Source organism: Anabrus simplex, chromosome 14 (assembly GCF_040414725.1).
Source record: "Anabrus simplex isolate iqAnaSimp1 chromosome 14, ASM4041472v1, whole genome shotgun sequence".
Classification (NCBI taxonomy): Eukaryota; Metazoa; Arthropoda; class Insecta; order Orthoptera; family Tettigoniidae; genus Anabrus; species Anabrus simplex.
This window is the reverse complement of record NC_090278.1, coordinates 97,282,088-97,296,565: the sequence shown is the minus strand read 5'-3', so window position 1 is coordinate 97,296,565 and position 14,478 is coordinate 97,282,088. Positions and strand designations below refer to the sequence as shown.

At 38.1% G+C, this 14,478-nt stretch overlaps 1 protein-coding gene across 5 annotated transcripts in view; it reads left to right on the top strand.

Moving 5' to 3' along the window:
- Nucleotides 1-14,478, top strand: part of LOC136885720 (probable multidrug resistance-associated protein lethal(2)03659) — a 120,314-nt gene that overhangs the window by 48,721 nt on the left and 57,115 nt on the right. For all 5 annotated transcript variants that reach the window (XR_010861596.2, XM_067158449.2, XM_067158450.2 and 2 more), the window contains 2 exons: nt 1,865-2,098; nt 7,111-7,397. Coding sequence is in view for 4 of the 5 variants with exons in the window: in XM_067158449.2 (XP_067014550.2) it covers nt 1,865-2,098; nt 7,111-7,397 (521 nt within the window). In the remaining variant the exon portion in view is untranslated. The remainder of the gene's footprint in view (nt 1-1,864; nt 2,099-7,110; nt 7,398-14,478) is intronic.

Genomic DNA, 14,478 nt, shown 5'->3' with positions numbered 1-14,478 from the left:
TGACCCTTTCTATCCGTCCTATCTCTGTTTCCAGGAATTTTTGTCCATCTTTGATGTTCTTCATGAATTTGGTCTTTTCTGCTGAGATCCTCAGTCCTGTTTGGCTGGCGATTCTTTCCAAGAGGTTAATCTGGATGGTTGCGACCTCTGGACTTTCTGATAGTATAGCAAAGTCGTCAGCAAAAGCCAAGCAGTTGACTTTAATCCCACCTGATTTTCTCCCTAGACAGATCGGGATTATCCCTTGATGTTCAAGTTCTGAGTTCCATATTCTCACTATCTTTTCTAGGACACAGTTGAATAAGAGTGGGGATAGTCCATCCCCTTGCCTCACGTCTGTCTTGATTTCAAATAAGTGTGAGAGATGCCCGAATAATTTTACCTTGGAGGTTGTGCCTGTTAGGGTCTCTTTGATTATATTTGCCAGTTTTGTTTTGACTCCAGATTCCCTAATGATCTTATCCAAAGTCTCTCTGTCCACCGAATCGAAGGCTTTTTTGAAGTCTATAAACGACACCACAATTTTCTTACCACTCAACATTCTGTGGCGGAGTATTGACTTCAGGTTGAATATTTGTTCGATACAGGAGCGGCCTTTCCTAAACCCTGCTTGGTATTCCCCTTGTTGTTGGTCCAGATTCGCTTCTATTCTATTAAGAAGCAGTTTTGAGAGAATTTTATAGGCGATTGGGAGGAGGGACACGCCCCTATAGTTGTTGACATCCTGCTTGTCCCCTTTCTTATGCAGCGGATGGATAAGTGCTGTTTTCCATTCTTCTGGGATTGTCTCCTTCTCCCAAATTTCCTTGATGATTTGTTGAAGATCATCTAAGATTTCCGGTTCTGCCCATTTCAACATTTCTGCCGTTATTGAGTCCTCTCCACTTGCCCTGTTGTTTTTGAGGTTTTCAAGATCTTCCTTGACTTCTTCCTTTGTTGGTGGTTCGTCATCTTCTGAGTTCTCTGATATGTTTAGTCCTTCAAAATATCCTGGATGTTTCTTTCCTCTGGAGCATTTCCATTTTCTCCATTTCTCGGACCTCTCCCTGAGAGCTTCCTCACACTCTTCATTCCACCATATTTCTCTTTTCCTCCTAGCCTGTTGTTGTTGTTGTTGTTATTATTATTATTATTATTATTATTATTATTATTATTATTATTATTATTATTATTATTATTATTATTATTATTATTATGCAAATTGACCACTTATGATCACGCACAGTCTTTGTCCTGGGTTCTTAGTCTTAATCGCCTATATTCATTTTGATATTCTGTCACAGGACGGAGCTTAGCAATGTATGAGAAAACTAGTGTACAAGCAGAAACATGGGTTACAGCTGTCAAAATACAGACAATTGAAGTGAAACAGGCTTGGAATCAAGAAAGAAGTCAGGTGGATGGAAGAAGCAGTACTCAAATGGACACAGGAGTTGTTGACAGGAGCGGCAGAAATGAAGGTCACTGATTATTTATGGGGATTGTCCTTGTCAGTGCCATGCATAGGAATATTGACAGGTCAGGCTGGGAAGAGGAGATCATCAATCCCAGTTCTTTACTTCTTGAACGCCGGCTTCAAGACTCGGACCTTCAGTCCTGATGTGCAAACACAGACAAAAAGATAAAAATGAACCCAACATTGTTAACAAGGAAGCCATACTTTTTAGTGTTGACTCAGTTAATGTAAATGTAAAGCTTTTCACTCTACAACATACCTTTATATTGTATTAGTGCTGTAATTTATGTTCGCCAGACTGAAAAGCTTTAAAGTTATAAGCACAACAGTGATTGTGTTTCTTTGGCTTGATATGCCACTTGTTCTATTGTATTGTAGTGTTCTGTAAGCCAAATTGTGACTCCACAGAAGTTCCTGGTCTATGAAGAAGTGCAGATACCAGAGAGGTCTAAGGACGTCGTGGAGAAAGACGTGATAGAGAATGGAAACCTAAAGAAGAATGCAGAAGACCTGGGAGTCACGCTGACCGGAGCGACGGCTAAGTGGAGCCCCGAGGCCGAGGAGAACACGTTGACCCACATCGACCTGAGTGTTACTCCGGGACGACTCGTGGCCATCATCGGACCTGTGGGTTCTGGCAAGGTGAGTATCGTGGACTTTGGTCTAGAGCGCTGCTTTTTGCTAGGTGTTAGCAGAAATGTAAGGACATTTTAACATCTCTATTATTTTATTTCCTAACATGATTACATAAAATTACAGATATTCTTAATTTATCACCATATCTAAAAACCTTGACATCGCCTGTTGAAAGAAATTAGTGCTGCTCGTGATTTACAAAGCGTATGTGAGGTTCAGGTAAGGTACAAAAATACCAACTTCCATATAACTAATGAATGGCAGAGAAGATGAGATGCTAGGCCTGAGTCAACCCTGCCACCTGGATTTGAGCTTCCTCGTAAAACCTGGTCCACTCTTAACAGGATACTATCGGGCCATGGTAACTGCAGATTTCCACTACAAATGGAAAATAATTTTTAAACATAACTGTGATTGTGGTGCCTCTAAGTAGACTATCCAATATATTATTACCGAGTGTCCGAAATGAAAGTACAGTGGCAACATAATGTGTTTCCAGAAACAATTAGTTACATAAACGACCTCAATGTAAAGATATAGTTTGTATTCAAAGGATGTGCCTATGTATTGTATCTGTAAGGCCATACGCTAAATAAATAATAAATGTTAGGTACAATACAGAAACAGTGCTATTTGTATTGTTAATGGACAAAATGATGAAGGAAACCAAAAAGAAAGTCTGAATGAATGAATGAAAAGAGTGTGAGGTACAGGAACACTGATCACTGCAGAGAAGAGGGAAGCATCTAAAAGTAGAACTAAAAGCAAATGCTAGACTTGATGTGGAAGTGACATTGGTTTAGGGGAGGGGAGATCAAGAAGATGGAGACGAACCGTATTAGCTCCAACCTGCAATAAAATGAATGATGAATAAAGAAGATATATCACCATTTCTGTGAAAAATATGAACGCTTGCTGATCCATTGTTGTGAAATTTAAATTGAGCACAATTTCATATTCAATTCTTCTTGCATAAATTCAATTCATGATTAATTTCCTTTGCCTGTTTTCAAATCAGTATTAAAATTGCCTGTTAGAATAACAGTCATATTGCACAAATCTGTTAGTTCATTGTTGTATAAAGTATCTGGCCTCAAGGTAAATGCAGATAAGTTTATTTGGATTAACCTCTCTAATTCTCCTTATGAAGTGTTTGGAAAAATGTAAAAAGTGTGTTTACATCTTAAAGAGCCTTCCAAATGCTACAATTTAAGCCCTGTTCACATTTCTGTTTCACTTTTCCAAATTTTTAAAAGGTCAACATTTTACACCTACTATATCTTTTAAATATGTTAATATTTAGATATTTCACTTCACACAAAAGCATTATGCTGTACACAATTGCAACACTATTTCATTTAAAATGATGTTTACTATTCATCTGCCTAACTTATGTTGCAGAGCTATAGGTGTGGAAATTACCCCTACTTTTGTTCCGTTCGACCAGCCTCCTGAGCTACTATATACAGGGTGAGAGGGTTTTGGTTCATCAGCCGGGAACGTGCAGTTCCATAAGTTGCAATGAGCCAAAAGTCAAGAAAAAAGTATAACAACAGTTGCAGGAGAAAAAATGTTTAAAGTAAGGTCTTTGACCATGTCTAGCATACATCAAGCAGATCACCCAAAACTCCATGCTGTTGAAACCACTTTTTCTCTGCTCCTCTAAGGGATGCACTTTTCAAGTGTTGCATATGTGGCTGCAAGGGTAGAGCTTTGAGCTGACGGCAATTATTCCCCTTCCTTTCCCTCACTACGGATGTTGCTTGTCTGCTGTCTGCATGCCTTTCACCTTGTTAACGATTTGCACTCCTAGTAGCATGTATCTTCAGCACCCTTATGACAACTGTGCTGTATTGTAGAGCTATCTAACAGTCTCCGAGAGAGCACCATTCTCTATTTACTGTAGTTTGCGGGAATTGTAATGACTTTGTAACCTCTCAACTGACACAGATTGAATGTAAACATAACTTCTGCTTCATCTTCGCTCATGGAAGTGGCTATCAGTGAGCGGACAGTATTAATGCTTTCAATATCTGGAAACAATTCAGCTTCAGTTATTGACAGAAACTGTGTTGAACTATTTGAGAAACCAAACGTAATTATTGACTATACGTCAGAGGTGTTGATCGCTCAGACCACTACATATCAAGCTATACTTTTGTAAAGAAAAACCTGAAATGGTGGCAGAAATTGTATTCTAACTATTAGAAGCGGTAATAGTCAACAGCTTTTTGCTCTATAAAGGTTACTGCACCATGAATTGTACAGGCATTTCATTGCACAAAATCTTCTGGAAACAGGTGGTTGGGGAAGTATCCAACAAAAGTCAAGAGTGAGGAAAACCATCTACTTGTGATGTTGAAGAGCATTTGAATGGTAAACTGCACATTATCAACAAGCTACCTGGAAAACAACATAGACTGTGCTGTCTGTTTAAACAGGAGCAAGAAAGGAAACAGTTTACTGCTGCAAAACCCAGACTCCACCCAGAAAACTGTTTAGAAAAGTACCGCACAATGGAACACTACAGGAATTAATGCCTTTTGTGTTTTGACTGTAAATATACCTCATGTAACATAATTATATTTTGGGCCTTATTCACACAGAAATTGAGAGATGATACGCAGGGCAGCAAGAGCAAAAAGAGAGATCAAGTAAACACCAGATTTATGAAGGATGAAGGTGGCATAATTTTAACAAAGCCAGAAGAAATAAGAAATAGATGGAGAGAGTATTTTCAGAAGCTGCTGAACATAAGAACGGATGACAGTCATTCAATGGACGACCAGGAAAGGCAATTAGTTGATGAAGAAATGGATAAAGAAATTACAATGAATGAAATTGAAATGGCAGTAAGAAAGATAAAGAATGGAAAAACTGCTGGAATAGATGAAATTTCAGTGGAGATGATAAAGGCAGCTGGAGCTGTGGCCTGCAGTGGACATATCAAGTTCTCAGGATTGTCTGGGAGAATAAGGAGGTCCCTGAGGATTGGCAAAAAGGAATAATCATCCCCATTTTCAAGAAAGGTGATAAGAAAGTTTTGAAGAACTACAGGGGAATTACTCTAATATCCCATGTTGTTAAGATAATGGAAAGGATACTGGAAGGTAGAATAAGGTTGAGGGTTGAGAATCAGATACAGGAAAATCAGTTTGGTTTCAGAAGTGGAAGGTTAACAATAGAGCCCATTTTCATTATGAGACAACTAATGGAAAAGCATTGGGGGTACGGGAATGATATGGTGATGACATTCATTGATATTGAAAAGGCATATGACAGTGTCCCTAGGACGAAAGTTTGGGACAGTCTGGTGCAAAAAGGAATTGGACAGGCATTAATAAAAATGATCATGGCATTGTATAAGGAATGTTGTAGTTGCGTGCAAACACAAGTTGGCAGGACAAGTTGGTTCAAAATAACTAGTGGGCTGAGACAGGGAAGTGTTCTATCACCAATCCTGTTTACAATAGTAATGGATGACATCATGAGAACAGCAAAAGCAGCATATGGAGGAAGAGAAATGAACATGATGTTATTTGCAGATGATATTGTCAAGGTTCAAGAACAGTTGAATGTGGTGAATGGGAAGATTGAAGAATGTGGATTGAAAATAAGTGTAGAAAAGAGTAAGACTCTTGTTATGACTAGAGGGGAGAAAGAAGGAAAAGGTCAGATTAGACTTGCAGACAAGCCCCTGGAAGTAGTGGAAACGTTTAAATACCTGGGGAGTGAATTAATGGAGAATGCTCGACTGGATGCTGAGATTAGTAAAAGGGTTCAAGCTGGAAGTTGTTTCTATCATAGTGTAAGAAACATGTTATGGGACAAAGATGTGCCAATGGAAGCAAAGGATACTATGTACAAGATGTATTACGTACCCATAACAACTTACGGAGCAGAAACTTGGACAATGACAAAGAAGGATGAGAGTCGAATACAGGCAGCCGAAATGAAGTTCTTGAGGAGTATGATACAGAAGAGTAGACGAGACAAAATAAGGAATGAGAAAATCCGGGAAGAAATTGGAGTGGAAAAAATGAATGATAGAATAGAGAAGAGACGACTAAGATGGTTTGGGCACATAAAGCGAATGAGCGATGAAAGAATGCCAAAAAAGGTGATGGAAATGCAAATCCAAGGAAGGAGAGGCTGTGGACGACCACGATTGAGATGGAAGGATACCATCCAATGCAGCATTATAGAAAGAAACCTGGACTGGGACACAGTGTTGGAGGAGGAGTGGTGGAAAGACCGAAGAAAGTGGAGAGGAACCATATTTGCCCCTACCCGGCTACAGCTGGATAAAGGGAAATGATGATGATGGTGATGATGATGATGATGAGTGTTCTCTTTCTACATCTGTTAGTAGTGCAGAAATTAATTAGGAGTGTAGCAGGAAGCATATGCTGAGGGTAATGGAGTTCAAAAGGTTAACAGCTGTTCAGTTACGAATATCGCTCTGAGCTTGCAGGGTCATACTAACTACAATACTATTAGGAAACTGGTGGTGTATTCACATCATGAGGTAGGACAGAATACTTCATGTGCTAGGTGAATTTTAATGGGAAAAATTCCCTAATAGAGGGTTGCTGAATCCAGCAATTGTACTTGCAGTAGTGCAGCATGTTTGCGATACAGCTTGTGTGATACTGTGCAGTGAACATGTCCATGTGCATTCCTAGAACTGAGAAAAGATATCCTGGTAGTGGTGGAAGGTGATCCACGATGCAGTAGAACACTGTAACAGTGTGTGCAGCGTGTCTCAGCAGCTGACTACACCACGCGTACACTTCTGCCATTAGTTAATAATAATAATAATTTAAAAAAGGTTCAGCTTCTCAGTGCAGATATTTTGACTCAATGCCATTTAGGCTATACTGTATGTATTTCGACTTTACTTCTCCAGGTGGCAGAGAGATTGGAAGTGTAATGGGCAAACTGTGGCAGAGTTTTAATTAAACTGTTTATCCTAAAACAGTGAATGTGTTACCAGAGATCTTTTGATATATTTCCAGTCGTCTCTCCTACAAGTGATCCTGAGCGAGCTGCCACTGGCGAGCGGTACCTTGAGAGTGAACGGCCGGCTGTCCTACGCCTCCCAGGAGCCGTGGCTGTTCTCGGGCACGGTGCGACAAAACATCCTTTTTGGCGAGCCTTACGACAGTCGCAGGTACCACCGCACCTTGAGGGTGTGCGCTCTGAACCACGATATGGACCAGCTGCCCCACGGGGATCGCACTCTCGTTGGGGAGCGAGGAGTGGTTCTCAGCGGAGGGCAGAAGGCTAGGGTAAACCTCGCCAGGTAAATACAAGAAGACATTCTCTTTGCTGATCCGTCAGTTCTACTTTCTTTCTTCCCCATTAAGATACCATTTTGTTTGTCAAGTTGTTTCCAAGGAGTAGGACTCTGTCACTCCAAACATACATGTAGAAGTATGTAAAGTCTAATTGGTGTAATATAAATAACTTCTATTACATATGTCTACATTCTTCTAAATAATATATAAAGTGGAACTTTGCTATACTCAACTTAAAACATACCATTTCTTCATTACTTAGCAAAACATGTGGGCGAGTCAAGTTGACTGTTTGAATGGTGTCCATCCTAATGTTATCTAAATAAAAATAAGAAAATTGAACATGGTATGAAGTAAGATATTGTGTGTTAACAAGAGAAAGCATTCACATTGTATTGTTGGTTAGTACCATACTTGTCCGGCTCTACGGCTAAATGGTTAGCCTACTGGCCTTTGGTCACAGGGGTCCCGGGTTCGATTCCTGGCAGGGTCGGGAATTTTAACCATCATTGGTTAATTTTGCTGGCACAGGGGCTGGGTGTATGTGTTGTCTTCATCATCATTTCATCCTCATCACGACGCGCAGGTCACCTACGGGAGTCAAATTGAAGGATCTGCACCTGGCGAGCTGAACTTGTCCTCGGACGCTCCCCGCACTAAAAGCCATATGCCATTTCATTTCATTACCATACTACTTTCAAGTCTTCCTTGTAGGTTTTAGACGGTTAACTCATAGGCAACCATTCCACCACCCTGTGGTACCGGAACATTTTTCTCACTTGACGGCTTACTTGAAGATGGTAGTATGCTTACTGAAATGGAATTAATGTGCATCAAAGCTAATGCTATTGCAATCAACGGTATTCTTAGAATACAAGGGAGTGAAAGCTGGGTGGACTCAGGATATCCTATTCATAAGTTGGAAGTAACAGACATGAAAAAAAGGGGCAATCGCTAAGAATGAATGTGAAGGATCAAGCTGTACGTGTTGATGTATTCACAAAGACGCACACAAAATGCTGTCAGTTGCGTACACTAGTTTATTTACAAATTATTACACAAATTATATTTACATCCTCTACATACATGCACTAATGAACTGCCATCATGAAACAAAACACTACTAGAAAAGAATAAGAAGATACTGCAGCAAATGCATGTCAACTACCAACCCAACAAAACCAATTCACATACTTGACTTCAACCACATGGCTAATAAGACTTCCACACAAGTCTCATCAAAACAACTCCAACTCCTACAAAGAATAAGAAGGCTAAGACTGCCATCTTGAAACATTTGACTGCTACAGTACCATGTTGGCAGAATCACAACACGACTTCACAAAAACAACTCCACTCTCACTCACAAGATTGCCTCTTTATGTATGTTGCCTGGCCAGGCTTCTAGAAGGATATGACATAACATGTTTTTCTCGTAAATTCGAGATCTCCAATACCCTAGCTACAATGTAAAGAAGTTTCTACAACTATCTGGGCCAAAGATACATTAGTCTGGATATTACAGTGTGTCACACAATGTTACATTGGATTATACATCATATACGCAGGTAATGATAAAATATATACTATTATTTATGTGTTCTTACATTAAACTCATCTATATATATAAAGTAGCATGTCCTGACTGACTGACTGACTGACTGACTGATTCATCATCGCCGAGCCAAAACTACTGGACATAAAGAAATGAAATTTTGGGGATATATTCATATTATAATGTAGGTGCTCGCTAAGAGAGGATTTTTGGATATTCCGTCCCTAAGGAGGTGAAAAGGGGGGTGAAATTTTAAAATGAGTGTGTCTATATCTCAAAACTTTAAAAGTTTACAGGTGTGAAAATTGGTATTTAGAATCTTCTTTAAAAATAAGGAAACACGTATTTTTTTGTTTTCAGAAAATCCCAATAGGAGGGGTGAAAAAGGGTGAAAAAGGGGTTGAATGCCTTTAATCAGGATACCGCTACTTATATCTCAGAAACTGAAGATATCACAGACCTCAATTTTGGTACTTTCGATCGCTGTCAAAAATAAAGAAACAAATTTTTTTTGTTTTTGGAAAATCCAATTAATGCGAGGGTGAAAGGGGGGAGAATTTTTAGAATGAGTGCATCTATATCTCAAAAGTTTTAAAGTTTAGAGATGTAAAAATTGGTATTTAGAATCTTCATTAAAAATAAAGGAACACGTATTTTTTTGTTTTCGGAAAATCCCAATAGGAGGGTTAAAAAGGGGTGAAAATGGGTTGAATGCCTTTAAAGAGATTACTTATATCTCAGAAACTGAAGATATTACAGACCTCAAAATTGGTACTTTTGATCGCTTTCAAAAATAAAGTAACACATATTTTGTTGTTTTTGGAAAATCCAATTAATGCGAGGGTGAAAAGGGGGGTGAATTTTTAGAATGAGTGCATCTATATCTCAAAAGTTTGAAAGTTTAGAGATGTAAAAATTGGTATTTAGAATCTTCATTATAAACCAAGGAACACGTAGTTTTTTGTTTTTGGAAAATCCCAATAGGAGGGGTGAAAAGGGGGTGAAAATTGGGTTGAATGCCTTTAAAGAGAATACATATATCTTAGAAACTGAATATATTACAGACTTGACAATTGGTATTTGGGATCTACTTTAAAAATAAAGGAACAGGTATTTTTTCGTTTTGGGAAAATCCAAATAATGGAGGGTGAAAAGGGGGATGAAATTTTTAAAATGAGTGTATCTATATCTCAAAACTTTTAAAGTTTATAGACGTAAAATTTGGTATTTAGAATCTCCTTTAAAAATAAAGAAACACGTATATTTTGTTTTCGGAAAATCCATATAGGAAGGGTGGAAAAGGGTGAAAAAGAGGTTGAATGCCTTTAATGAGGCTACTTATATTTCAGAACCAGAAGATATTACAGACCTGAAAATTGGTATTTGGGATCTACTTTAAAAATAAAGAAACAGGTGTTTTTTCGTTTTTGGAAAATCCAAATAATGGGGGGTGAAAAGGGGGATGAATTTTTAAAATGAGTGTGTCTACATCTTAAAACTTTAAACGTTTACGGATGTAAAAATTGGTGTTTAGAATCTCCCTTAAAAATAAAGGAACACGTATTTCTTTGTTTTCTCTAAATCCGAATAGGACGGGTGTAAAAGGGGGAATAATGGGTTGAATGCCTTTAATGAGGATACTTATATCTCAGAAACTGAAGATATTACAGAACTGAAAATTTGTAAGTGGGATCTCCTTTAAAAATAAAGAAACACGTATATTTTTGCTTTTGGAAAATTCAATTAATGGCGGTTAAACGGGAGTGGCAAATTAGGGTGAATGTTTTGAAATCTACAGAATATCTGAGAAGCGTAAAATGTTACAGACGTAAAAAGTGGGTGTTTGGAATCTCCTGTAAGTGAAAAGAAACATAGGTGATTTGTCTTTGGAAACTCCACTTAAGGGGAACTAAAAAGGGGTGAAATTTTAAAATGAGAATTTCTACAGTATATCTTAAAAAACTTAACATGTTACAGAAGTGAAAAATGGTAATTTTTTAATTCTATTAAAAATAAAGAAACGTGTATTTTTAGTTTTCGGAAATACCACTTGGGAAGTGGGGGGCGGGTAAAAGTGACTGAAAATGGTGTTGAATTATTTTAATTAGGCTACTGATATCTCAAAAATGAAGATGTTACACACGTGAAATTTGATTTTTGGAATCTGCTTTAAACGTAAACAAACACGTATTCTCGGAAAATCCAATGAAGGGGGTTTGGGGGTTAAAGGAATGAAAAAATTAATTGACTTAATTGTATGAGAATACACACATCTAATAAAAACTAAAGTTGTTACAGACGTGAAAATTGGTATTTTGATCTCTTTTAAAAACAAAGAAAAGCGCGTTTTGGGGGGGGGGAATAACCTTGGTGGGGGAGGGAGTGAAAAGGAGCTGAATTCCTTTCATGAGGACACATAAAACAAAAACTAAAGAGGTTAGAGTGGTGATAATTGGTATTTAGAAGATCCTTTACTATTAAAGGAACAAGTAGTTTTTTGCCTTAATATCACTTTGAGGGAGGGGGGAGTGTGAAAGGAAGTTAAAAAAAGTGAATTATTTTTAAGGGGATACTTATATCTCAAAACTGAAGGTAATAAACGAGAACATTGGTATTTGGAATCTCCTTTAAACATAAAGAAACAAACCTTCTTTTAATTTTTTGGGGGGTGGGAGTAAATAAACTTAACGGCGGTGGGGTGTAAAAGGCGGTGAGACCAATTGATTTTACTGTTCATAATGTACTTATAAGGAGCCTCCGTTGCTCAGGCGGCAGAGCGCCGGCCTCTCATAGCTGGGTTCCGTGTTTCAAATCCCAGTCACTCCATGTGACATTCGTGCTGGACAAAATGGCGGCGGGACAGGTTTTTCTCCGGATACTCCGGCTTTCCCTGTCATCAATAATTCCAGCAACACTGTCCAATATTTCATTTCATTTGTCACTCATCGATCATTGCCCCAGAGGGGAGCTTCGGCAGCCGGCACAATTAATATTGTCTCCGCTAGATGGGGCTTTATTCATTCCATCCCTGATCCTGTCGAATGATAGGAAACAGGCTGTTGACTTTCGATGTACTTATTCTGATCATAAACCGATCATTTTTAATCTTTCCTGGGTTCTTTTTCAACAGCCATCTTTTCCTTCGGAGAACGTTCTTAGATTAGAGTAGATTCTCCTGGCATATAAATAAAAATTTAAACACATTTGAAATAAACGATAGGAAAGATATTGACCGTCAAATTGTTCACCTCTATAATAAGGTCACTAATACACGGAGGTATGTCATTCGTATCGCCAGAAATCCCGCACACTTCCCTACGCGCGACAATGGTGCTGGCCACATTGTCAACAATGACAATGGCAGCAGATGTAATTTACCGCCAAGTAGCGGTCTTGCATATTGCTGTGGGGTCCAGAACATATAATAATAATAATAATAATAATAATAATAATAATAATAATAATAATAATAATAATGTTCTGGACCGTCGTCACATGTGCGGACCACGCTGGAAACGGGTCCTGGACGGCTAATGACTAAGAATGCAGTCCGGCCGCGGGTTCAGTAGGCTACCGCCAAGGCACTCAAGACGACACCACGACAGATCCCCTGAAGGATTTGATTCATATTAAAAATGCTTATAGGAAAAGATGGCAAAGATTTAGGGACCCAACTAACTGGGTGGAATACCTGGACCTAGCCCGGGAAGTACGAAATCGTTTGCTGGAAAGAAAGATTGAAAAATGTGAGGAAACTTGCCGTAATCTATTAGAAAACGAGTCAGATCGCGAATTTTGGCGGATTCTCTCAGATAACCAGTCAGATCGCGAATTTCGGCGGATTATATATAAAACAATTAGCATTCAATTATAAATTTTGGTATAATACCATAGCGAAGCACGGGTATCTTGCTAGTAGTAATATATATACACCACATGTTTCATGACATAACCTCACAAATAATATGATCGTGATTTATATCAAATGAAGTCCGGACATAACTACGTAAATAATAATAATACTAATACTAAATGGATGTAAACACTTCATAGCTATACCTCACAAGTCTTAATAATAATAATAATAATCAATATTTTCATTATTCACCCATGGGTTGAAGAATATTGTTTCCAAGTTATATTAGTCTACTACTCTTGCATCAGTATTAACCAGCTTCAGCGGTGGTTTCATGTGAGGTGAATGTTGTCTGTCATGGAGGGTAAGAGAAGATGACCATGGTTAATACCTATTTTAATCCTAAAAGCTGTGAAATTAAACAACACACAGCCAGTTTCAGTTAGAGGATTGTGGAGGCATTCAGTTTTGCAGACTGAATACTCTGTAATGAAGATGTACATATGTACCTGAAGGTTTCAGAATATTTTTCAGTGAAAAGAGTCATGACACACGTGTGGTATCATTGACACAACACGCGACTATACATTGAAATAAAGTAAGGGGAAACCGTAATGATTTATGTAACTCTCATTATCAAAATAATATTTGGACTTAATAAATAATGTTAACATGTAATTCATATCCTTGGCTGAATGCTCACCGCAGTGGGTCCTGCATTTGATTCCTGACATACCGCTCGTTGGTTGATTGGACCTTGACCCAGCCCTTGGGTCCAGGTCGGCACACTACCCCCAGACCATGGGGCTGATCAGCCAACAATGCAAATGTTTGAATATCGCAACTAACGAAACACAGCAGGGAGAAAATGTCGTGAAAAATGAATCAAACTCAGAACCCTTAACCTTAAAGTATCTCAACACAACAACATTGCACTCAACCGGCCAGAATAAGAGCTCTAAAATTAGGTCCAACACCTGTGTCATACGCGTTATCAACACGTTAACAAGTGTTATCCGTTAGTAAAATTCTTTCAAGAATAAACTTGACTGTATCCACCTATTCAATACAATTCCCAGTTTATAGTGATTAAATTCTGCATGAATTACATACACTTTTTAGGCCTATTGACAATCTTAAGGTCAAGTCCAAATTTTGATCTCAATCACAAAAAGCAAATTCAGAATTTAAAAACAAAGATAGACGACAATAACATTATTGGTACAAAAGCAGATAAAGGGGGTTCTATGGTCCTGTTAGATAAACAGTTTTATACTAAAAAACAGAATAATTCTTTAATGATAAGAGTTATTCGGTAGTCAACAAAGACCCGACTGTAAGAATTCAGCAAAATTGAAAAACTTTAATAAAAAGTTCTAATTTTCTTTTCAGTGAACAAGAGCAACAAAAACTTTTCAACATGAACCCCAATATCCCAGCCGCTAGAGCCTTGCCCAAGATTCATAAGAAGGACGCTGCAATACAATTGTAGAAACAGCCCCACCTATAAAGTGTTGAAATTCATCCATGGTTTTTTTAAAAACATTAAGTATTCAACAATAAATACCCCTTAAAAAATTCAATTAGTTTTTGCAAAGTTTTGAAAAAGTTTAATTTGCAACCTAACCATATTATATGTTCTTACCATATCGTAAACATGTTCCCAAACATTCCT